General features: G+C 40.8%; 1 protein-coding gene across 3 annotated transcripts in view; it reads left to right on the forward strand.

Moving 5' to 3' along the window:
* Positions 1 to 14,356: 14,356 nt before the first annotated feature.
* The window catches only part of SS18 (SS18 subunit of BAF chromatin remodeling complex), a 39,890-nt gene continuing 28,742 nt past the window's right edge, over positions 14,357 to 25,504 (forward strand). The window contains exons 1-3 of one of the 3 annotated variants that reach the window (XM_072329308.1): positions 14,357 to 14,538; positions 17,487 to 17,563; positions 18,717 to 18,801. In XM_072329308.1, coding sequence (XP_072185409.1) covers positions 14,470 to 14,538; positions 17,487 to 17,563; positions 18,717 to 18,801 — 231 coding nt within the window. In that variant the 5' untranslated portion in view covers positions 14,357 to 14,469. Of the gene's footprint in view, positions 14,539 to 17,486; positions 17,564 to 18,716; positions 18,802 to 19,144; positions 19,258 to 25,504 lie in introns of those variants that run through there. The other 2 variants (XM_072329306.1, XM_072329307.1) reach the window with 2 other exon arrangements.

Genomic DNA, 25,504 nt, shown 5'->3' on the forward strand with positions numbered 1-25,504 from the left:
TAGGAGACATTTCATATTTCAGACTGAATGCACAGGTGTCACCTGGAGTAATTGCCATGAGAAGGTTTTGTATGAAGTTTTATACTTGTTTCCTATAAAGTCATTAACACATACCTGTAAGTGGTTGGTTTCTCATTTGTATAGGAAGTTCAGTGTCATTTTCCACCACATTTCACAGCACAACGTACAATGAAATCATTAAACCAAGTAGGTTTAACCAAGCACTTTACAACTTTGTAGCGGAAATAAATCCAAGCATTTCTTCAAGCACTTACCACGTGCATTGTACTACATTACTTACATAACTTACTTCTGTCTTTGATGGTATCCTTATGAGCTTTCTTCTTCCAAAAACTCTTATACCATTTAGCATCACATTGGTCTTTGGAATACAGAAAGGACAGTATCTCACCACAACATGAACAAATTTACCTGCTGCAGTCAATCTCAGAAAGACTTGTATACACTTCATAATGGGATTCTCTCAACATCACCATGCAATATACAGTTCATAAATTGCCTCTCTGCCAGAGATTTCCCCTCACTACTTCTACTTAAAATCTCATAACATTTCAACATTATGTTCCCAGATACTCCTTCAGAACAGCAGTTCTCAACTTTTTCATGCCACGCATCTTTTTTGTTAAATAGAGTACACGAGCTATTTTGTGTTTGCTAAAACTTCTTCTGACGCAGAGCTAGGAGAAGGACAGGCATTTTGAAACTATTTAACACAGTCCCACAAACAACAGTTGAGTAAACTCAAGTTCTGCTTATGAGAAAAGCATTCTGAGTAAGCAGGATGTATAAGACTTCATTAACCAGTGAAGAGCTGTATTCAGGATTTTACAAATGCCACGGTTGGTTTCTTTATATCTGGTTTTTAAAGTGTTAATTGGGTTTTCCTCAAAAGGAATTTAAAACTATTTTCAGTTTTACTGACATATAAAATACTTTTGGAGCTCTCGGTGATTTGAAGCGTGTCTGTGCAGTTTGATGTGCAAAGCTGGTTTCTAATGTTTACAACATTGCCTTTTCTTGCAATACCTCATAAATAAATATTTGTAGTGATTCAAGGATCACTACAGGATGTCTTCCCTTCTTTAAAGTTGAATAAAACCAAATAATTAAAATAATAAAAAAGCATACAGATAGTAAAACCCCAGCATTAGGGTTTGTTTTTAACAAGGAAATCAAACGGTGGGCAGAAGTTTCATCTGAGTTTATGGAAGAGCTGATTACAGATATCTCTACCCATACCATTACTTCATCAATCAACTGTTGCCCAACTGCCAACACACCACTGCCAATCCTGCGATCGAGGTTCCATCAACATTTTCACAACTTACAATGAAACGGAGAGAATGGTGCCTTGAACTGTTTACAGTGGAACAAGTAAGTGGATCTTTTTCACATTAACAACACTGTGATCAGTAAGATGGTTGTTGGATTCTGTAAATCCTTAGCTTTTCTGGTGCTCATTCCTTGATCTATTTAATGTCTATCTCTATGTCCCAAAATTCTTGTCCAGCGAGACTTCCTTTGAAGTATTATGGTAGCTCATGAGAGCAGTGTTCTGTGTTTTGGTCTGAGTTCATTAGAGATGAAAGAAATCCACACAATAGGGGAAAAGCAGATGGTGGCTAAGGACTTCTCTGCTTTCTTGCTCTTGAGAACCAAGCAAAGAACATGCACTGTAATCCAATTAACTACACCCCTGATGCAAAAAATAAAGAATAAAAAGAAACTACGGGATGTTCCCAGCAGGACAGAGAACCAAAAGCAAGGTGTGATCGGCACATCACAGTACAAAATGACAGATTGTAAAACAAAAATGCTACCACTTGCATCAGTAAGTTAGCTCTGCTACTGTACACTCACCTTGGGGAAAATAAAATATATAAAAACAACCACGCAATAGGGAAGGAAGGAAGGAAGGAGGGAGGGAAGGAGGGAGGGAAGGAGGGAGGGAAGGAGGGAGGGAAGGAGGGAGGGAAGGAGGGAGGGAAGGAGGGAGGGAAGGAGGGAGGGAAGGAGGGAGGGAAGGAGGGAGGGAAGGAGGGAGGGAAGGAGGGAGGGAAGGAGGGAGGGAAGGAGGGAGGGAAGGAGGGAGGGAAGGAATTAGTATTTTCCACTTTACACACAAGAAAGGACAGACAGTATTAAAATATGTTGACTATCTTTCTCCCACCTCTTGTCCTACAAAGAGCAAAAGATACCCATACCATACTGTTCAAGAGAATTAAGCCAAGGCATTCTGAATAGGTGGGTGCTGCTTCTGTCTGTGGTAGAGAGATCAATCTGCTGCTACAGCAGCTTTCAGTCTTCTATGCAAGAAAATTTATCAGTCCATGGATCGAGACACTAAAGCTGGATTATCTCTACTGCTACAGTAGTCTATGGCATCCTCTCATTCAGCCTAAGTAGTCCTCCCTAGACAATGCCTGAGTTGCAGTCAGGAAAAGTTAGATAGAATACAGATGGTTGATTCCAGAGATAAGGAGAGCCTGGTAAAAAAAGCATGCTCTTGGGGACAGAAATTGGCCTTTGGCAGTCTCCTTCAGTAATGAAGATGAACCCCATGAGCTCATGCACTGTAAGAGCCTTCAGCAGCCAGTAGGCACAAAGCCAGCCATGAAGTTACTCCAGTAAATTAAAGTGGTAAATAATCTGAGCACAAAGTACAGGCTGTCGCCAGGTGCAACCACTTCTTCAGTGCCAGAGTGCTTCCAAAACTACTTCAGTCTGCCTTCCTTTAACAACAATTAATAAAATACATACTCTTGGACACTGCTACCATGAATAATCAATACACTCAAGAGTTTCCCTCTAGTTGGTCTAGAAACCTGAGTATAACCACCCAAATTAGCTTTCTCGCTATTCTTTCCAATGGCACAGCTGCACCTCCAAGAGGGAGATCTTTTCATTTGCAGTCTACATGCAAAGGAGTCCTGCTTAACTAAGTTGAGAAACCCATGATCAAGAGCAAGGTATGACTCAAGATCTACTAGCACAAAACCTCTTGCAATGTCTTAGTTGCTTTTGCATCCCTTCAAATACGGTTTGCACGAGAATTTTCAGCATCCACAAAGAAAAGTTTCTATAAAAAATATATATATATAATATTGACACCTTCCAAAACTGTTAGGTACTAGATAAATCTGTATGGTACAACCCAGGACACCCACTGCTATCAAAATCCACAATCAAGACAGATATACCCAAAGGTCTACAGCCAGTGCCTTATGGCTGGAACCATGAGGACACTGACCAGTATTGGCACCCCATAAAATTAAGATGCTAGCCTAATATACAAGAAAAACACAGAATTGAAAACGTTAAATATGGATGCTTACCACAGATCTATTAATTTCTCATATACCAAGAGATTATTTTTGATAATCAGAGGTTAGTTCATAGAAAGCATTCCAGCTGAGCAAATCCACTCAAGTAACACAGGAATAACAGAGGTAGAATTGATAACCACTCCCTCTGAAAATCACAGAGACTACAGAAAGTAAGGCTTAATTAGGTTATCCTTTAACAGGACCTCAGGCACAGATGTGAACAGATTCAAAGAAGTATCTCAGATGGCTGCAATCAATCAGCTCACTACAGGTGTTGCACTGGTCTTCAACATTAGAAATGATTAACGTATCTATTAGTTTTCATTTCAGTTTGGCTGTTCACACTGCTCTCTTCTGAAAGAGATTTTATTGTTGTTTTTAAGTTTACAGTTTCAGCTTAGCTTTTTTATATAGCAGTATTTTTTTGTGTTCTTCTCTCTGCATCATCATTTCCAGGTTACACAAGAAAGCTCTCCATGTTTATACACAAGGAACAGATATGTTTGTCGGTGCTCTTTAAAATAAAAAAAGCTGATAACAGCTAGTATTTTCTTGTGAGAAACAGTTTTTAAAGAAGGCATGTAAAGACAATTCAAACACTAAGGATCACCTGAAGCCTTTACACAGAAGACTAAAAGTGACCAACTGCATACCTGCAAGAGTTGCAATGCTGTATGAGATGTATTCCAGTGTTTCTGGTTCCTTTTGAGACAGTTTATGATGCTACAAACCACCAGTCCAACATTTGCCGACAACATAAGCATAATGCTAAAGAAATCACAATGATTATTTCATTAGTTAAGAAATTCAACAAGCAAATTATTGTGAAGGTTTCTTTAAGTCAGAAACTGCTGAAAAAGCAATACAGGTGAAGACAAACACAAATTTAAAAGGGCATGCAAATAAAATTTCTCAGAATCATGAAGTAAAATTCATAAACATAAAAGTTTTGTTGTTGTTTTTCTGAAATTTACTGGAATTTCACTTATGGAATTAAATATGGACTTAGACCCTCCAGAATCACATAAAAAATAGCTGGCTCCCTACTGTACCACGCATCATGTTTTTTATACTGCACCACTCCTTCCACACCACTGCACCATGAAACTGGGCTGGTAGCACCATTACAGCACATAACAAAAGAGAGTTGCTGAGGTACATCCTTATTCTTCTTAGTTACAAACAACTGTAGAAAACCCAAGGCAGAATTTCACATTTTAGTTTGCCTAAAAGTAAAGCCAGTTGAAAAGGTGTATGGTTCAGTTATCCACTCACTGGTATAGTTTTTCATCCTCCCATTCTTTTGCAAATCTGCCTGCTTGTGAGGCAAATACCTGGTTTCCAAAATTACAACATACATTAAAAAAAAAATAAAATGCTCATTTTGCTGAGCCAATTTTTATAAACAGATGACAATTACTCCTGTCCCTTAGAATACCCTTCCAGGGGAGTAGCTTGATCAGTATCAGCCAACCGAAGACCACATCACTATCAAGAGAGGAAATTCCTCCAATTCCTGTCCCTAACTACACCTTCTTCTCTCTCTGTGCCAGGAAAAGCTGATCTGTGGCCAGATCCAGGTGTTGACCCAACTCATAACTGATGTATTTATTTATTTATTTATTTATTCTTACAACCTGAGGTTAGTTTTCATCAGTGAAGCATCAGAGGCAGCACCAGGGAGAAAATGCAAGTACCTATCTTAGAATTGACAGAGAAGGAAAAAGTGGCACCATGTGCATGAGAGTGCAGGCCTACCTAAGTCAGTGCTATACAAGTTCCCTGTGTATGATCTATCTCTTGCCCAGCCTGGGTGAGACCCTGATGGAAAACTTTTCTTCTTGGCTTATCCTTCCTGGTCTTGCTTCCAGCCTGTCTTACCATACCTTAGCCAGGCAGCAAAACCACCTCAGTTATGACAGTGGAAGAGCATAGCCTTTGTCTTGTAGTAGCAACTAGCTACAACCAGGCAGTTTAGAGGTCCCATGGAACTTACTTTGAGATGAGATGCATGCTCCAGGCAGCTTTGCTAATCAGTTTGCTGAGCTTCCATGCAGCCTTCCCTAAATTCAGTCCTCATCTGAAGAAATATAATATCTGGGGAGGGAAACGTTCACAGGGATTACTTCACGTATGGTGCAGGTGTTTCATAAATGAGAGGGAAATGACTATAAGTAGTTCCTAGGGCAGAAGAGGAGGACAGCAACACAGATTCAATCCCATACTTATCTTCAAATTCTCAGTGGATGATATTTCCAGTGTCCAGTTTCTCCACCACCACCCCCAATTTCCTCCCCCCCACCCCAGTCTGCTTATTGCAGTTGCAGCCAGTCCAGAGCTGCTTCTATTCTCCAACAGACTTGTACAGACAGATGAGGTGCAGACAGACTCATCTAAGATGGTTTAAAAAAGTAACAAAGGATCAAAAAATGTTAAAGATCAAAACAGTTTGCACAGGTCTTACAAGAATCCTTCTGCTTCTCTTAGAACCCTAACCCTAACTCTTCTGTTATGTAGGAACTCAAGGTCCTTTCCAATCCCTGACATGATTCTGTGATTTCCTAATATCAAGCTCCCAAACCACTGCATCCATCATCACAATGCTTTTCACAAATGCAGTGTTTTTCATACCCCAAACCTGCAACAGAACATATTGCAGAGTAATAAAACCAGGAAACATACCTGCAAAGGTCAAACAGATGTGATCATCAAGTGTATACATTTTCCTTACAATTCTTTTCTCCTGAAGGATGTTGACATGTGTGCATCCAACACAGTTGTATCCAGCACTAAAATTCCAAACTATTACATTAAAGACATTGTTCTGAGTTTCAAGATTAACTTACATTACGTTGAGGTGTTACAATACTAAGCCTTTTCACAATTATCTAGACATACAGTTCTGTGAAGGCTGTGTCATCCTCACCAAGCAATAAATAGTCATGTCTAGCATCTGTTAGGAAGGGAAAAAAATACATTGTGGTAAACATCACAGCAAAAAGTTGCAAAGTTGCAGACGCTGTGGTTTACAAAGTCAATACAGATGCAGCCCCTGAACACTTACACAGTAGAAATTAAAGGAAATAAGATGGTTACAAACACGTGGCTGCAGGGAGATAGCAAGACAACACAGATCAAAGTGATAACCAGTATTCTGAGTGCACTAGGTGTTTGTAGCTGCAATCATGGCTAAGCTGATCTAAAAGTTAATTGCTGACAAAGAAGGGCAATTCTGTTCAATTCTTCTGCCCCAGTCATTGTCTTCCCTTGCTTTGATGCCGAAACTCAGCTGCTCCCAATTGATGAGATACAGCAGGCCTAAAACTACTCATATAAAAAAGCAATTGTTTTTCTGATATTTTAGCTTTTTTTAGCCATCTCATTACAAGATCACATGAGTAACAGTGATGGCACGGGAGGCAAAATGAGAACATGTGACCACAGGTGAGTGCAGAGTAGCTGTAGGAAAACATGGCTCTTGAGAGTGACTAGCTGTGAGGTTCACTTTGCTACAGAATAATGCTAAATTGCAACTTAAGCGCTGTCCCTGGTTTTGTGGTTATTTCTGTGGTGAAAAGTTTTGAAGGTAGACAGTAACGTACTGCAGACATTTATAAGAAGCTCCTTCCATGTGTGTTGGTAGAAAAAAAAAACATGAGGACTGCAGCTTTGGAAACTTAGGACTAATGGATGGGATGCTAGGGTCAACAGCTCAATAACTGATCAGAAGATAAACTTGATAAAGAGCATAAAGTATTTTTTTAGTAGTTGACTTGAACTTTAGTATTTCCTCTCATAAAACTTTTTTTTCTTAGAAAATATCAATCTATAAATTTTGGAAAGGAAATTGTGAGCGGTGCTTTGTCAGGTCTGACAATGGGATGAAGAAAAAAAGAAATGATGTCAGTGATCAGCTTTTAACTAGGATTTTGAGCTGAAAGTCTCAAGCATGACTGAAATAGCACATAAGTGTCCCTTCCTTTGCTTTCTCAAAATCTATCCGTGTGTGCTACTTGCTTTTCCTATTCCTTCCCAGCACCTTTTGGTGGGCCTGCTCCTGCGAGCACGCAGGCAGGTCCTCCTGGGCATGCAGGAGTACACCTTGCACACCAGGGCAGTACCCAAACAGTTTTTCCTCACTGGGATATGAGGAAATGACCTCAAGTTGCACCAGGGAGGTTCAGATTAGATGTTAGGAAGAATTTCTTCATGGAAGGAGTAACACAGATTGGAGACGTTACCATGTCAAACTACCCTTCCCTGTTCCTGCACAGTCTATGTTAGGAATTTGGAGTAGGTAAAGGAAACATTTCAGAATATCTTAGTCTTTTTTGACTCTTGAAAATACATACCTACTCTGTTTCCGCTGATGATGGAACTACTCAGGACAGAAAGCTATAAATGAGTAAGCTTTCAAAGGAAATAAGATTTAGCCTTCAGTGAGTCCTGTGCTTTACATAGTCCTGGAGACTAAATGACTAGACACATATGAAATACAGAAATGGGGGCAAAGGGAAACAGGACATTTCTGGAAGGACAAATACCATGGTACAAACAATGATGCAATATGTCTTCGATATAAGTATATGCCTGTTTCTTCTAAAATATTATAAAATATGAATATTCTGTATCTCTCATTTCAAGCTAAGAGTGAAATATATATGCAGTGTGTGTAAGAAGTGTTAAAGACCCTCACCTTGCAACGGATCAACAGTCATAATAATTCTATCCTTGAAAATACTTGGAAAATAGAAAAAAAGCAAGCAAGCAGAAAGAATACCAGGCATTAAAAGTGGAGAACCACAAATGTACATTCAATACAACAAGATTTCAGTTAGTGTATATTTTCCCAAATTGGTTTCATGCACAGTAATACTCACAGATGTTATTTACAGGAATCTAAGTATATAGTTTCTTTGCTGTGTTTTGTTGTCACTGAGGTGCTGTATAAGAGAAATTACACTGCTGGCTATTAAGAGTGACAAGATTTTCTCTGTCATCTATTTTTGGACAAATAAAACTGTATTCCCTGATTTGTATTTCATGGTATAATTTATTGCTTTTTATTTACCAAAAGAATTAGTCTTGAAGAGCTTCTGATAAAATATACGGTGACTTTGAGAAATCTTACATATATAAAGTTAAAGAACATAGTTTTAAAATGGCAATGTTATTTTTCTTCTATAATTTAAAGAGCAATATATAGAGTATATAAAAAATGAGCGGAGAGAAGAGAACAAAAACAAATACTGTTTCCGTGAGGCCACAGCAGAAATGGAGTATGGATCTCTGCCCTGGGATGGATGAGGAGTCAACTCAATTATATTTGTCCAAAACTAGATTAGAGACAGTCTTGTCACTGTTAATAACCAGTGGTGCCATTTCTCTTATACAGCACCTCAGTGACAACAAGTGGCGCAGAATAGCACTGGTGAACTTGTTCTGTGTCTGTACTCGATTGGGAAGAAGTACAACCACACTGCTCTACTCTGCACCAGTGCAGCCTCACCTTGAGCACTGTGTGCAGTTTTAGGCATTACAATATGGGAAGGACATAAAACTATTAGACAGTGTCCAAAGGAGGGCTACACAGATGGTGAAGGGTCTAGAGGGCAAGGTATATGAGGAGTGGCTGAGGTATCTGGGTTTGCTTGGCCCCAAGCAGAGGAGGCTGAGGGGAGGCTATATCATGGCCTGCCGCTTCTCACCAGAGGAGAAGAGGGGCAGTGCTGAGCTCTGCTCTCTGGTGATTGTGACAGGGCCTGAGAGAAAGGCTAGGAGCTGCATCAGGAGAGGGTCAGGTGTGGGTTAGGAAAAGTTTCTTCACCAGAGGGAGGTAGGCATGGAACAGGCTGCCTAGGGCAGTGGTCACAGCCCCAAGCTGTTGGGGTTTAAGGGGTGTTTGGACTATGGACAAATATGATTTGAATTTTGGATGGTCCTGTGTGGAGCCAGGAGTTGGGTCCCTTCCAACTTGGGATATCCTATGGTTCTATGATTCTATGATCATATGTAAAAGGCCTTCTTCAGACAGTTGGTAGAGGTCTCACATTTGCACTGTGGTCCTAGAGAGAGGAAGGATCCATGAGAGATGGCCAATTTTCAAAGACCAGCTCCTCCAAACTCAGGAATGGCCTACCTTTAAAGCAGGAGACTGAGCAAGAAGGCCTGCAGAGATAAACAAGGAATTCCTAATAGAACTCAAATATAAAAACAGTTGAAGCAAGAACAGAGGAGGAATCCTGGAAGAATATACATGCTGTCTGAGTATGCAGGGAATGAGTTAGGAAAGCCAAAGCAAATCTGGACTTGAATCTGGTGAGGGATGTGAAGCACAAGAAGGACTTCATGGGTTTATCAGCAGCAAAAGGAAGACTGGGGAAAATGTGAGGCCAGTGCCGAATGGGGTGGCAGCATTGTGAGAATGGACAGCATAAAAGCTGAAGTATTCAGTATGTTCTCTGCCTCAATCCTTAAAACCAGCTTTCAGAAACCACCACTCTTAGAGACTCGTGGGACATTCTGGAGCAAGGACAACTTGGTGGAAGACAATTAGATTAGGGAATATTTAAGCAAAATGAACTTACATAGGTCCATGGGGCCTGGTGAGAGGCACCCGTCATCAAGAAGGACAAGAAGGAGGATCCAGGGGACTACAGGCCATTCATCCTCGCCTTGATCCCTGGGGAGGTGATGGAACAAATTACCTTGGAAACCATTTCTAAGTATATTAAGGACAAGATGGTGATGTGGAATAGTCAGCATGGATTTCTGAAGAGTAAACTGCATAGTAACCCACTTGATAGCCTTCTGTGAAGAGACAGCAGGCTTGGCAGAAGAGGGAAGAATACTGGCTATTTTAATCTCAACCTTTAGGACACTTCAGCCAGTATCTCCCATAACATCCTCATAGACAAATGGATAAAGTACAGATTAGGTAAGAATAGAGTGTCGTGTACTGAAAATAAGCTGAACTGTCATGCTTGTAAGGTTCTTGTCAGTGGTATGGAGTCCAGCAGGACAGTTAGTAGTGACCACCCTCGGGGGTCAGAATGAAGGCCAATACTGCTTAACTGAGAGGAGTGACTGCTGCCACCAGCAAAGGGAAGTGTACTTCACCTCAGTAAGAATAAACCCACATGTACCAGTACACGTTAGGGGCCAACTGGCTGGAAAGCAGCCCAGCAGAAAAGATTGTGGAGATCCAGGTGGACAAGGTGAGTGTGAGTCAGAAATATGCCCTTTTGGCAAAGAACAAGGGCATCCTGGGCAGTATTGGAGAAACTAACAGGAATGAGCGAGGTCTTAATTAGGTGATGAGATCAGTCTTTCTTCGGAGAAAGAAAACTATAATTATCTTTCTGTATTCCTTCATCAAGTGGTTGATTAGAATTCCCATGACAAGGCAGAAGTACTATCCTGTAGCTGCACAGACTCCTCCTCTGTCCTTTTCGTTAACGAGACTTCAAAAGTCTGAGGATGATGCAGAAGTGAAAGTCTCCAGAAGCATTTCCAGAAAAGTACATATATTCATTGCAAACTGTCAAAGTTGCCTTAAACAGATAAGAATATGAAGTTATATTCAAGAACAGTGATATCCTCTCTTCACTGCTGCTCGGTAGTATTATCTCAGGTTTATCATTTCTGCTTTGCTTTTGACATTTGATAAACAAAGAAATCAGGAACTATTGAACTTCGCTGCCATGTTCTAAAATAAAATATTAACATCTAAGAATTCTTGAAGAATTTTCCACTCCAAAGAGGCTTAAATTACATGTTCTGCTATTCCTTATTTATAGCGTACATTCCTACTAGCTGGAGGTTCCCTTTTGAAGAATAAAATCAGGACACAGAAAGATTTTCTCTATGCAGCTGCTGCACTTACTCCCATTAGTGCCAACTGCTGAACATGATGCAAGCGCCCTTATTCTAAATATTTATATTTTCAGACTAAAATGACAGACACTAGAATAAAAAATTATCACCATGTTGATTTTTGGTGGTTTTGTTATTGCCCCTCTGGAACATGGCAGAGCCACCAATATAACTATCGTGTGCAATGCTGGTTGAGTAATCTGCTTTTCATCAATATGTAGAGGCTTGCATTTGAGGTGCTACTTCTTATTAATATTCTATACAATAGCCAGTGCAAAATACAAATGGCAAAACTGAATGTATGAAACAAGAAGCTGAAAGAATTCAAGACAAATTTTACATTAGTGCAATCCCTTTTTGGAAGCAAGAAAACCATAATTTAACCTCACATTAATATTGCTGTGCATTTTGATAACAAATTACTGCTTATCAAATAGGATCTAAATCATTTTTAAGACTCGACCATTTAAACAGACAGACGCTAGCTCCATTTTGCAGCAACATGAATGCCCATGGAGACTGGGCATGTAGGAAATCCCACCAAAGTCATGAGGTGACAGCAAGTTCAGTTGGTAAAGGAACACCAAACCAACAACAGTAATTATTTCTCCTGCTACCTTCTATCTTCATCTATCAAAACAAAGTGCTTACTTGGGATTTGCTGTAACTGTTATCTGATTGTATGGCTGATGTTATAAAACACACACACAGAAACACCCTGATGTGCCCCCCCCAAAAAAAAGGCTGTAATTCAACCTTCCATCCTACTAGCAGACAGTCCAGAGCTATCATACTTTCTAGAGTAAGAAAAGTGGTTTTTTTTTTTTTTGCACAAAATGCATTGATGAAACTTAGAACAGAAGTGGAAGAAAGATCTGATTGAAACGTATTTGCATTTGAAGCTCTTGGTGATGATCTAGATTTATGCATCTAAATTACAATTAAATAATGTTAAAGTTGTGAGTAACTCACAAGAGCAAATAAATATGCAATTAAAGAGAAAATATACCATATGTCCTTTGATATCTAGGCACATTGCAATGCATTAAGAAAGTCATAAAAGAGACACCCTGTTGTGCTTATGTGTTCTGAGACATGTGGCACATTTCCATTGCAGCTATCTATTTCCTTACTTGTACGCATCTGTGCCATTATTTACATGTTGTTTTTAAAGTAGAGCTGTGGAGTCTTTTTCCAGTGTTTCTTTAGATCTGTGGCTATTTATGAATACAGAAGTCCAACATTTTAAAAATAGGAATGATTAATCGACAGAAAGAAAAGGGAAATAAATGGATTTAATTTAACTGCCTGACAAAACTAGGAAAGAGATGTGGTTTTAATTATTAGGAACGAATGACTTTACACACATATCAGTTGTATTCTATACACCATTCTCCCATGTTTTGCGTGGAAGTAGGAAGGCACTCATAAGTTTTTCATATTTAATTTGGACAATTTTTGCAAAATACGATGGCCAGTTACTCCGTTAATTTTCAGGTTTCTCATCTGTAGAATCTCATAAGCCTATTTTTTCTCCTCTACTCATCATCAAGATGAAAATGCGATAGAACATGGGGCAACATTTAGATCTTCAAAGCAGTACTTCTATTTACCATAGAAGCATTATTACCATTATTACCATAGCATTATTTTCTGCAATACTGTGATCACCAACATACCTCTATGCAAAACGTTCTGCAGACAGCAGCTGGGTAAGCAGAGGATGAGAGCAAGATAAGCTATACTCACAGGAAAACATTTTGCTGAGTTCTTGGTGCTTAGTGTATTTTATGAGAACACTTACCGTCCAGTTAATGAAGGGGCCTGCTGCCTTGGGACACACTCCCACCTCACCAGTTCCCAAGAGCCATGCGTACAGTTCTGCTAAAGAGTGAAGTCCTTGTTTTTCTATTTGCAGCTAGCTAAGACATAGCATTTTCTACAGCTGTCTTGCATTCTTCATTCCTAGTGGGCAGGAGGACCTCTCCTATGAAGACAGGTTGAGGGAGCTGGCTTGTTTAGCTTGGAGAACAGAAGGCTCTAGCGAGACCTCATTGTGGCCTTCCAGTACTTGAAGAAAGCAAGAGGGAGACTGACATTTTATGTGGTCTGATAACAATAAGACAAAAGAAATGGCTTTAAACTCAAAGAGAGGAGATTTAGGTTAGATGTGAGGGGGAAGTTTTTCACTCAGGTTGGTGAGGCGCTGGCACAGCTGCCCATAGAAGCTATGGTGCCCCATCCCTGGAGGCACTCAAGGCCAGGTTGGATGGGGCCCTGGGCAGCTGAGCTGTTGGGGGGCAGCCCTGCCCACGGCATGGGTTGGGCGTGGGAAGGCTTTAGGGTCCCTTCCAACCCTGCGATTCATTCTAGGGATTCCTCACTGTTTGCGATACTTAAAAAAAACTCATCATTTTAATCAGAGCCGCTGTGACTGAGTTCACTCAAAGAGCAGGGGATGGTAACCATGAGTCACCGCGATGGCTATCAACTTGAGCAAAACAGGTTTCGTCCATCTCCTCGCTTCTGCTGCGCTACAAGCACGATAGCCACGACGTCGGTAAACTGTGTGGGAGACAGGGGAAAAAACCCTGTTAAGTACAAACGGGGCTGGGAAAGGATCCAGCTCGAGGAGCGCTCAGCCCCCACACAGCGCAGCCGCGTGCAGGCGGTACCAGCTGCTCCCATGCAACTTTCTATTTTTCTCGTGTCTCCACCTGCCAGTTCAGGCAGCGCTCCGAGGAGCCGCTCCCCGCCCCACCGGCACAGCGGGCTGCCTCGGCCGCAACCAACAGCCGCCAAGCGGGGAGCGGCGCAGCTCCGTGTAACGCGAGAGCCGCGCTGCTCCCACCTCCCCCTCTACTGGCTGTACCACTTCGCTGCCCGTCCGGCGCGGAGCAGAGCGGGGTCGGAATGAACCAACGTTGCGATAAAGAGAGGGGGGAATGAGGAGATCGGCGTGGCGCGGGGCGGCCGCGTTCTAACGGCGCAACGAGCTTTTGATGCCGCTGCTTCGGCTAAGCTTGTGAAAGGGCTCGGCCCCCTCGTGGTTACCTTCTTGCTGCTGAAAAGCGAGGAGGAGCTCGCGGCCCAACTTAGGCTTCCCCGGCGGGAGCAGGATGGGCCGTCCCGCTGGGCGGCCGCCCCGCCCCCCGCGCAGCTCTGTTCCCGGATCGCGGCCGCCTCCCGCCACCGCGGGGTGTGCGTGAGCGGGCGGGAGCGGGTTGGGCCCTGCTGGCGGTGCGACATGTCGGTGGCGTTCGCGGCCCCCCGGCAGCGGGGGAAGGGCGAGATCACGCCGGCCGCCATCCAGAAGGTGAGGGAGGGTTCGGGGCTTCGCGCCGTGAGGGGACGGCGGGGTGGAGCGGAGCGAGGCTGAAGCCTTGGTGCGATGGAGGACTGCGGGCCTGGTTGCGCTGTGGGGGCTGTGCGAGGCCGTCATGGAAAACGAGCTGGGCCCTGCGTAGCTGTGAGCTCGGCCTACGCGGGGCGAGTGCTGGGGCCGCTGCGAAAGATGGCCCTCTCCCGCTCTGCTCCTCCCCTGAAGCTTAAAGGGAAGCGCTATGGCTGGCGGCCGTGACAGGGCTGCAGAGAGAGGGAAGCGTGCCTGTGGTGTGTACTAACCCTGGGTATTCCGTGTTGGCGGAGATGAGAGAGTTCAGCGCTGTGCTTTGGAGCTTAACCGTAGGCCTTCGCTCTCACCATTGCAACTCTTGCTCTGGAATCTCTCCCACTCAATGATGGCAAGCTCCTTGTGTGGGAGCTCGTCAGATACAATCACCTTGTGGCTTAAGAAAGAATGTGGGTGTCAGCAGGGAGGGTTTTGCAGCTCAGGGCGTTATAGAAGACCTGGGACTTCAGTGTAACCTTGCACAGTTACTGTAACAGTCTGTGCTTCGTAAGTGAAGGTGGGAAATGCATACCCACCGGGTAGAAAGCTGCCTGCAGGCTGCAGGTCACTTACCTAAGTGAGGAGAATGTAGATAATTAGGTTTTTCTTGTGCTGTAGTCAGGCTAGTAATTTGATGTTAGTGTATTGACAGAACTCTGCTATAGCTAAAGCTGGAGAATCTTTGTAACTGGCGCATGTAAGTTGTCAGGAGTCTTGGAGGTGCCTTCATGATGGCAGGTGTCTGTAACTTCTTCAAAGAACTGGTTTTCCAGCAGCAGCAGCATGATAAAAAAAATTGTATAAAACAGTGCTTTCAGTCCTGTCAAGCGTACAGTGGTATTCTTTCTTGTTTGCTTTTCTCTGCTTTCTTCCTAGCTTTATTTATTTATTTATTTATTTTCCCTAAAGATGTCCAGCCTGTATGGCAGCAGTGGAGAGAACAACCATCTCGTTGGCAGTTCCAAATTCTACCTGTATTGTAGATTAGCTTAGATTGGAAGGGACCTCAAAGCCCACCCAGTCCCACCCCATGCTGTGGGCTGGGCTGCCACCCAGCAGCTCAGCTGCCCAGGCTCCCATCCAGCCTGGCCTTGAGCACCTTCAGGTATGGGGCTCCACAGCTTCTATGGGCAGCTTGTTCAGCACATCACCATCCCAGGTGCTAACATGCTTTAAGTATATGCTGCCTTTCTCTTGATGCTTGGAGACTTTTTGAGGAGGTCCTTCATTCGAGGCTTCCCTTACAAGTACTCTGTGTACTATATAAATCATACTGATTGCTTTTTCCTCCTTCTCTTTTTCTGTTGAATTTGGCCACTGGGTTTCCTTAGCACTTGATGTTAGCACATATGAAGTATGCCAGTGTAGGAGTGTGTTCAGGATCCTCTTAGGAGTTTGCAAATGTAGTTTTGCATGGTGTCAGGAGTTCAGAAACTTGGTTCTGTCTGTGGTTCCTGCTTAAGGATGATGTTTCCAGGTCCAGCAATTTCATGCAAGAACCATTTCTCACTGATTGTTCCTCCTGTATTTTGGTGAATTGCTAGTTTGAATTTAGGAAGAATCAACTCTTTGCTTTATTCTTATCTGGATGTAAATCCTGAGTGGACTGCGTAGGGTTCTAAGGCTTATGACCTTTGTAGTAGAGGTGGATTAGTCAAAAGGATTAAAAAAGAAGTTGTCTTGTTTTTTCTGGTAGAATTTGCTAAAGTTGGATCCCTATGGAAATGGAAGTGATGTAATTATAGTGCTTGTGCTGTGCTTGTAGAATCATCAACTTGGCTAATCTCAGCCACGTTCTGATTTGAGATGTTTTGATTCGGTGTTCAGAAGGGAAGAGCCTCGAAGATCATTAAGATTGTATTAGCTTTGTGAAATTCAGCAGCTGAGCGTCACGCCCAAATTGTAAGAGGAGGAAAGAGGTGACCAGATGTGCAGATTGTGCAGATCTAGGATGTGACACTTGGTAGTTTGCAAGGATCTTAACTAGTTTTCCACTGAGGAAACCAAGAAATTGATGTAAGATTTTCCACTTAGCTGAGCAGACTTGGGTAACTTGGTTGGTAGCTCAGATTTGCCTTGGTTTTACTGAACTTTTCTCTGACCAGAGTGCAGATTAGTGGTTAAGATAAAGACATGAGTGTGAGGATGTGTAAGTTTGGGAAACTAGGCTGTTTATTTTTTCCTGTTTGTTAGCATAGAACATCTTTATTTCATGAACTTCCTAGAGAAGTCTATGAGACCTGCAGTTTCCCATGGTTTTAGAACTTTATTTTCCCCAGAAAAGTAATTAGTATGTGTTCATATTCCCAAATGCTTCTGAAATATTGTCTATTGTGCTGGTTAAACCACGCTTTAAAGAGTATGTAATTATACAGAACATTTGTAATGTAAGTATGGCCTTACTTTTCAAGGCATTTCCTTGAAACAATCTTGTATGTTAAACTCAGTTTCTATCAGTTAACTGTTATAATGCCTTTTATTATTGAATTGTGGGCTTCAGAGGGAGAAGGAAAATTTATGCCCCAAGTTTTCAAGTTTGTTCTTTGGTTGAGATTACGTGGAATCTCAGAAAACTTCCCATGAACTTCTCATAGTTAAAACAGAGGTATTTAAATAGGGAACATCATAAAGGTAGTTATAATAGTGACTTAAAACCTTCGTACTGAAACCTATAAAACTAAGGAGGGAGAGCGAAAGATGTAAGTAATTGGTTAAAAAAGGGCTTTCTGGATTACTAATTTTGTTTAAATTTTGTTAATCTTGTTTGTTTTAAAAAAGAAATGAAACTTTTAAGAATAAGACTTGTAGTTACCTTCAGTTATTTTTTCCCATAAAGAATGTTACACTTACCTCAGATTTCTTTATCGTTTCAGATGCTGGATGAAAATAACCATCTTATTCAGTGTATAATGGACTACCAAAACAAAGGAAAGACATCTGAATGCTCTCAGTAAGGCATTAATCCAAATCTACTGTGGACTGGGTGGATTTCCATCTAGATCAGTTGTTGATTTATTTAGCTCACTTTGAAGGAGAACCACTCTGAGAACAGTAGAAAAATATTGCTGCAAATAACGTGGTTAATTTTTTTCTTCACTGTGTAACTATCACTTCCATCACTGAAACATTGCAACTTGAGTAGTACAAGTTGGTAGCATAATGACAGAAAAATGGGGACTGTGTAACTGAGAGATCTACCTCTGTGTTGTAATTACAGTTTGCAAAGGAGGTAGTTTTCTTCTTAGACCTTTCGAAACAATGTATTATTTCTGCTGTTTACCACTCTCCTGAGAAAAACAGGCTCCACCTTAAGTTTGACTTGCCAGAATATACCCTGTAAACTTGTTGTCTAATGGAGTTTCTGGAGGGTGAGACAGCTGTGGACCTGGACAGATATTCCTCCATGTGATGACAGATGGGTTATCACAATGTGGCTGTTGAGGCCCTTTCTAAGAGGCTGGTAATGTGGGAGGAAAGCTGGGGTGACGAATGGTAGGTATTTTTGTTTCAGGGGATTACTTCTATTGATATGAGTGTAACACACAGTTACTATATTAAGCTGTATGCAAGCCTGTAGTTACTCTGCTCCCGCTTACAATGTTCTTTTGACTCTGGGCTGGATGTTGATACTCTGGAATTCGGTTCTGCAGCAGAAAAAAAGTTGAACAGTGAATATCCAGATCTCAGGGTCCTGATGGAATGTTTACGCTGTTCTTCATCATGATTCATTTTGATATGATACCTTGCATATAGGGACATTATAAAAAGAGCTGTCTTTCCCTAGTATTTCTGTTGGAAATTACATCATACAGACGTACTCTAAATGCCTCCTTGTGACTTTGTTTGGGGTAGGAAGTGAAACAGTTGAGGTCACCATGTTTTAGGTTTAATTTGCAATACAGAAACTGTATAGGACAAGCAAGCCAGATCTGGCAGAGAAATTGGGAAAGGTTGGTCAGTAGGGAGATGTGAGGAAAGCATGCAGGATGTTTAAGAACAGTACTCTTGTAAGTTGTTGGAAGTTGTTTCTTGACACGTATAGAGATAAATTCCAGGATTGTCACTGTGACTTAAGGCTTCTTTTCCTTTGTTCGTTTTGGTAGATACCAGCAGATGCTACACACAAACTTGGTTTATCTAGCTACTATAGCTGACTCCAACCAGAACATGCAGTCTCTGCTACCAGCAGTAAGTACAAATTAGCATAACACTGAGGAAATAGGTGTAATTTGGATTCACGGGGTGGGGGAGATGTTTGAGAAACTGTCCAAACAGTCTGCAATTTACTATGCAGTGAATACAAGATGGAATGCCTCTTCATGTCATATAAGTCTCATTAGCTCACTGCTTATGTTATGCTCACAATCTGAGTTATTTAACTGAAGGCTTATATTCTGGGATTAAACATGCTGTGCATGCAGGATGACTGGCTTGGCTTACAGATGACTTTGTTTTTTCTCAACTAAGAAGTCTCCTGGTGTGGCTCTTGGTCAGCTCTTACAACAGTACTCTCTTTTTCCCCCTACATCAGGGAAAAGTGAGGTGTTTAGTTTTGTTTTACTTCTTGTTTTCTGCTGGAATATCATCCATTCTTCAGCCTTCATGGAATGGGGTTGGGTAAATATCAGCTTTGAGGTACTTTAGGTGAGTCTCTTATTCTTTCCTTCTCTCCTTTATCGTAAAGCAACCTCTATGCATTGTGGATAGTGTTAATGAACGAGAAATAAGATTGCGTGGGTTTATCTTGAAACACTGCATAGCTTTGGCATTGAAGCATTTGTTGGATAATACTTGCTTGTTTTTAAAAAATAATCTGTATTTTCTCTGAATCTGTATCACTGAACTTTTCATTTCAAAAGATACCACCAATTTCTCCACGATTTTCGCTGTTTGTAGAGTGGCAAGGAAAGATACAATGAGCATTAAAGTAACTTGCTCTCTGGCTGTGGTTATGTGTTAATCAGAAAGCTCTGGGAGTTCACTGCGAGTAACACAAGGAAGTTCTTTTGTTTTTTAGTCATAAGACTTTTCTTGAATTAATATAGTCTTGATTCATTTCTGTAATATGAAGCTAAAAAGAATGTCTATAAAACAGCCATTCCTAGATACTAGTTCTTACCAACTGAAATTGAATTACTTTTTCTTTGGTCTCTGGAGAAGTGTTCTCCAATCATTGCTACTAGCGAAGCATCTTTTCAAGTTGGTACCTAGAGGACTATAGAAACGGTGCTTCGTTATGTCCAACCTGTTGTGCCTGTGGAGGCTTCTCTTTATAAATCCAAGCTTGTAGCTGTGGGGGAAGGGAGGTAAACCTTTAAGAGGGCTGTGTATGTTACTCAGCTAATATGTTCTTGGAGGCTTAATTCATATCCTGGTTCTGATGACAAGTGGAAATGAATTTGACCTTATTCTAGTCCCTGGTGCACAGCCCTGTTCTTATAGTTGAATGTGGTGACATTCTCTTCTTAAGAAAAAAGTGAGGGTAAGGCCATGAAAGGTTTTTGCAGACCAGGACTGAAGTGCATTTCTGCTCCTCAGTGTAAGGAATATTTTCCATCAATGACAAAATAGCATAGCATTTTTTCTGCTTTGAATAACTGGACAGGGAATACAAAGTAATACACAGTTAAACTTCGATGTTCAGTCTTAGCGAAGTGTAGACGCTTTCACCTACTAAGTAAAACTGTTGAAGATTTGCTTGAAATGGGGTAACTTAATCAGATAAGAACAACTTTTTTGTTGAAGGTTTTGGAAAAAATCATTCTTTAATTTATCTTCCCAATGAGGTTTAGTCAGGAGAATTTGGGAACGTGTGAGTTACTGCTATTTTACTGCAAGATAAACTTCTAAAAGCCTGCTTCATTTAGTTTTTTCACTTAAGACCTAAGGAAGCTTATGAAGCGTTACATTTCAGTTCACCACACTTCTGTGGCAGCATTTGAACAGTCAGTAAAATTCAAGTTTTGTGGCTGACACCAATGAAATATGAAGCAAGATAATGTGTGTGAACACCTCCTTTTCTCTTTTAAGTAGTAGAATATAAAAATGTCATGGTATTGCTGTTGCAGTAGCTTCTCATATAATTTAAGAGGGCTTAAGAGTTGTAGTAGATGAAGTAAGCATTGCAGGCTGTGAGTAAAGAGAGCTGGAAAGACATTCTGATGTCGTAATAAAGTTCTTGTTTTAGTTGTATATTGTAATAATCAACATTTATGATGCATGACTCCTGTTACAAGAGAGCTGCCTGCACACTAGAATACAAAGGAGCTATGAGGTTAATCTTGAGTTGACCAGCCACAGCAGTGTCAATAGCGGCATTGCTCAGTGTAGCGTCTTCTGAACAGGATGGGAGTGGTGGCTAAGTCTGCAGTTGATGCAACTTTTTGTTGCATCTTACTAAGTTTACAGGTGCTTTCCTTCGACAGCAGTGGAAAATCTGTTTGTCATCACCGTACTGGGTAAGCTTCCCAACAAGAGCTGGTCTTGTGTTCTTTGCTATACAGATGTTTTTGGTTTCTTTTGGTCTATTTTCAAGGGAAGTCGCACCAAAATATTGGTGTCCTTGAACTGCTGAGAACAAAGATGCAATTAAAGGTCATTACTGGGACTTCCAACCCTCCCCCCCCCCCAGGAACAGTAGCATAAAAGGAAATCTGAAACTACATGATGTCTAAAACTACATCTTTCTCTCTCCAACCTTTGTTTTAGTTCTTAGGATTTCTTGGGAGAATGGCATTAAAAGGTTATTGCCAACTGTTGAATGAAATTAGACTTACCTGTTCAGGCCTTTTTTCTCTTCTGTCCCACTGCTTCTTACAGGGAATTCATGAGAGAGCAACTCATGATGATAACTTCTCTGAAAGAAATAGAGGGGCAGTTCAGTCCTACACGTGTGTGCACGTTAGTGGTTTTTATAACCACAGATAGAGAGATCTACAAGAATTATTAGAGAGGGAACTTTCTGTCTTTTTAAACACAGAAGTTTCTTGGAGTTTCTCTTATGCACTGCTTCTTGCCTTCAGCCAGTACACAGAGCTCTTGATGTGTGTGTGTGTGTGTGTGTGTGTGTGTGTGTACTTCAGGATTGTGATGAAAATGAAGGCTAATAATTTGTACTAACTTTCTTACTAAAGTGAATTAACTCCCCTAGCAAACTAAATTCTGCGTGTGAAGTGGCTTGCAAGGAAACACAGTGCTTGAGTTACAAGAAAATGTATGTGTCTCATTAAATTTTTTTCCTGATATCACAATATTGAGAAGTTCATTAATAAAATTAATAAAGCCATTTTTTTTTCTTGCTTGAGAAATTTCTCTCAAAAATAAAGCTGCCAATAGGACTTGTGTGATTCTTCCATCCGTCTTTCATAATGTAGTTCCCTTCTTGTCACAGTCCAAACCGTTATTTTTACTAAATAGTTCTAAGATAAAATGGTGATCTTTTTAAACACACATTGTCAACAAAAACTGAAACACAGATTACTTCCAAAGAAACAGAATCAAGAGGTAAAAATTAAGTAACACTACCAGCAACTGACTAAAACTCTTCCTCATGCTTCACAGAATGACTTTGGGTGGAAGGGACCATGAACTTTCTTATTGGAAAACAGTTGTTTTTTGCTTTTTGGTGAGGGGAGGGTTTTTTTAGTAGTTAAGAGTTCAGGTGACTGAATGGGAGTCTACACTTCAGCACTTTTCAAATAGGTACTATTCATAGAATCATAGAGTTACCCAGGTTGGAAAAGACCTCAAAGATCATCAAGTCCAACCACAGCCTAACCTATTCAGTCCATGCAGCTAATGTACTTGGAACATTATTAGCTTATAGAAACAGTTTGGAGACCTAAGAACTACTAAGGCTCTGAAGTTGCAGAGTATGTGCTCTGGTTTGTTTGTTTGTTAAAGTATCCTTCATTCTGGCCATAAAATTGACAGTCTAGTTTCTATCGTATGATAGTGGAAAATCTGTTAGTGCTGTTTTCTTTCCTCACATTCACAACTGGCATAAATCTTTGAACTTTGGGCTTAATTCTTCATATAGAGAATGACAGGGTTAAATTATTTTCCAAACAGAGGCTGAAAGCAGTAAGGGTATGTTATTCTGGATGAGCGTTTCGGAAGTCCACAAGTAACTCAGGTTCAACCGTAAATTGAAGTAATAGGCATCAGGGTGTAAAAGGAAGATTCAGTGTTTCCTCTCATGAAGCAAGTGAGCTATTAGTTGGAGGTAAAGCATGAATTTTGGATCAAGATCACTCCTATTAAATGTTTAAAAAAACAGTTTTCAAAAATACAGTAATTTCTAGAATGTATTTTTGAAAGACAAACCCTGGATGGGGGTGATGAGCGGAATAGTAACCAAGCTAAAATCTCTGAAAAAGGGAACAGTGTGGCATTTATCAACTTTATACTGTGCAGATAAACTCCAAGGAGGATTTCTGTCAGTGTTTGTGCTCTTTAAAACAAGAAATTTAGATGCTTCTGTTTGGTGTGAAGTTTCACTTTAGAGTAACTTAAACAGGAGGACCATTTCCCAGCTGTTCTTTGAACGAGAGGCAACTAGAGCAGCTCTGTTTGGCATAGATAAATTAAGGTTTGTGTTCTGTATAGTTACTAGAAGTTTTCAAGATAGTGGAAATCTTGAATTGGTAATAGCAGCCTGTTTGTGCCTCCAGCTTCCTTAAAGAACGTTGTTCCTTCATCTAAATCTTTTTGTAACTCTCAGAAAAATATTTACTCTGTTTTGTGAGCCAAAGGTGCGAGTGGTATGACCCCTTTGATGATGTCTGTAGCCTCTAGTTAGGCTGGCTTTGTAACTAAGAAATGAGAAACTGGGGACATTTAGATTTATTTTGAAGTACCACAATTCCAGTAGTCCAGCATTGTCCCTGTATTTGAATGATTTTGGAGATTAAACACTTTCAGTGGAACGATGAAGGAGATTTTTCCTGAAGTGATACAGTATTACGGGTCTGTTAGAGATGGGATGTAATTCTTTTTTGCTGTTAATAGCCTAGTTCTTAGGCATGACTGTAACAACCAGCTATAAACACAGTGTGCTGTCATCTGACTGTATGAGCCCTTACAATAGAGATCTAGTGTGTCTGCATCCGTTAATTGACTTTGTTCCACGGCCAGCACAAGTTTCCATTTTGCTTGTATGAGGTTTTGGATGTTTTTACCCCTGCACAAGCACTGATTGCCTACGTGTTCATCATATGTAAAAAAGTTATTGTGGAATATTAGGCAAAATAATTAGTTTTACAAATAATCAGATTTTATTCTATTTGTTTCACTCAAGTGCGTGGAAGAATACAACTAAGAAACTTCTCTTCATGAGTAGGAAGTCTTGTAAAGCTATCAGTATTACTAACTTGTTAGAAAACTTGAGGGCCAAAGGGTCAAATTTCCTATAACATAGGTTTGGTAAGCCGTTCCTCACCTGGTTTGTTTGTTGACCCTCTGTAACAACACCAAATCTGGAAGTTGCTCTGTATCTTTTGGGGCCAGTAGGGTCATCCTTCTTAAGCAAAAGTGAATTATATGTGATGTGTTTCTAAAAGAATTTTCAGATTGTGGATCCTCATCTTACCCACTTTTCCAGATGGTTTAACTCCAGAGGGGCTTTTAAATGTCAGAAAGAAGTTTGGGTGTTGAACAAGTGTCATGGTTTTTCCCTTTACCTGGTTAAGCTGACATAGCCAGTGCTGGAGGAAGGGGAATATTTGGAATATTCTCTTTCTGAATTAGTGCACGTTAACTGCGGGACTGTGTAAATGACTGTCAGCGACACTGATCAGTTAGTATTAGGAAATGGAGACCAGCTGCAAGGAGTGCTGCCAGCACTTAACAGTAATTCTTACTAGAATGTGGGGTTTTGGGCTGTTACCATGTTATGGGTGGATTCATAGGCAACTTGAAACAAGAGGATGGCTGTAACTTTTGCAAACTACTTTGCATGTATTGCTAATCAAGTGTGTCCACACGGGGAGCTAGTGTACCGTGCACAGAAAACTGCTGACACTGCCTACAACTTCTGTGGCTGATGTAGAAATCACTGAAACACAACGACCAATTTGATTAAGGTTATGTTCTAAAATGTAATTCTTGTGCTTGAAGATGTGATTTACCTCCCTTCAGTACAATATTTGTACAATACATTTCTGTCTCAGCCCCGAACAGTTTGCTGAGAGTGGCACAAAGCACACTGGTAATATCAATGTTATTTGTACAGATGCAAGTCCTTTTGACTGTACAGCTTTGCTGTTTCTTTAATGAAACTTACATCAGGTTCACCGGGATTCTTTGTGCTTTAATTGAGTTTTCTTAAAGCCTGCTAGCTGAAGTACTGATGGAATTTTTCCCCTACGTTAATAAACACGAGTGAAACCTGTAAATATTGGTCCGGGTCTTAAAGCATCTTAAAAGCCAAAAAGTCAGAAGATTAATGATTATGAAACTGAAATCTTCTGATATAAACAGCATTTTATGGGGGAGCTACAGAGCACCTCTTACTTACAGTCTGGTACCAGTAGCTGAAGGTTCTCTGAGTTAATGCCTATGGTTTACTTATTCCTAGTCTGGGTGCTGTTATTTGAGGCTGGGACAGGTGCTGTGCTATTAGCAACGTGATATTAGCAGGCCAGAGTACCTCCTGGGATAGGATATTTTGCTTTGCAGAAAATGGTATTTGAGAGCTGAAAACAAAGATGATCGATTAAATCCTGAGTTAGAGCCTCTCTTAGAAAGATTAGAAGACTTTTATGTTGGCACTGCATGTAGCTTGTAATTGTTATTCTGAGAGAATTTCAAGAAAATTGAATTTGTGGTAGTGTCCTTTAAATATCTATTGCTGTGTGTATTGATTAGCAATACTTTGCTTCATCGTATGCTG

This window comes from Excalfactoria chinensis, chromosome 2 (genome assembly GCF_039878825.1).
Source record: "Excalfactoria chinensis isolate bCotChi1 chromosome 2, bCotChi1.hap2, whole genome shotgun sequence".
NCBI classification, from domain to species: Eukaryota; Metazoa; Chordata; class Aves; order Galliformes; family Phasianidae; genus Excalfactoria; species Excalfactoria chinensis.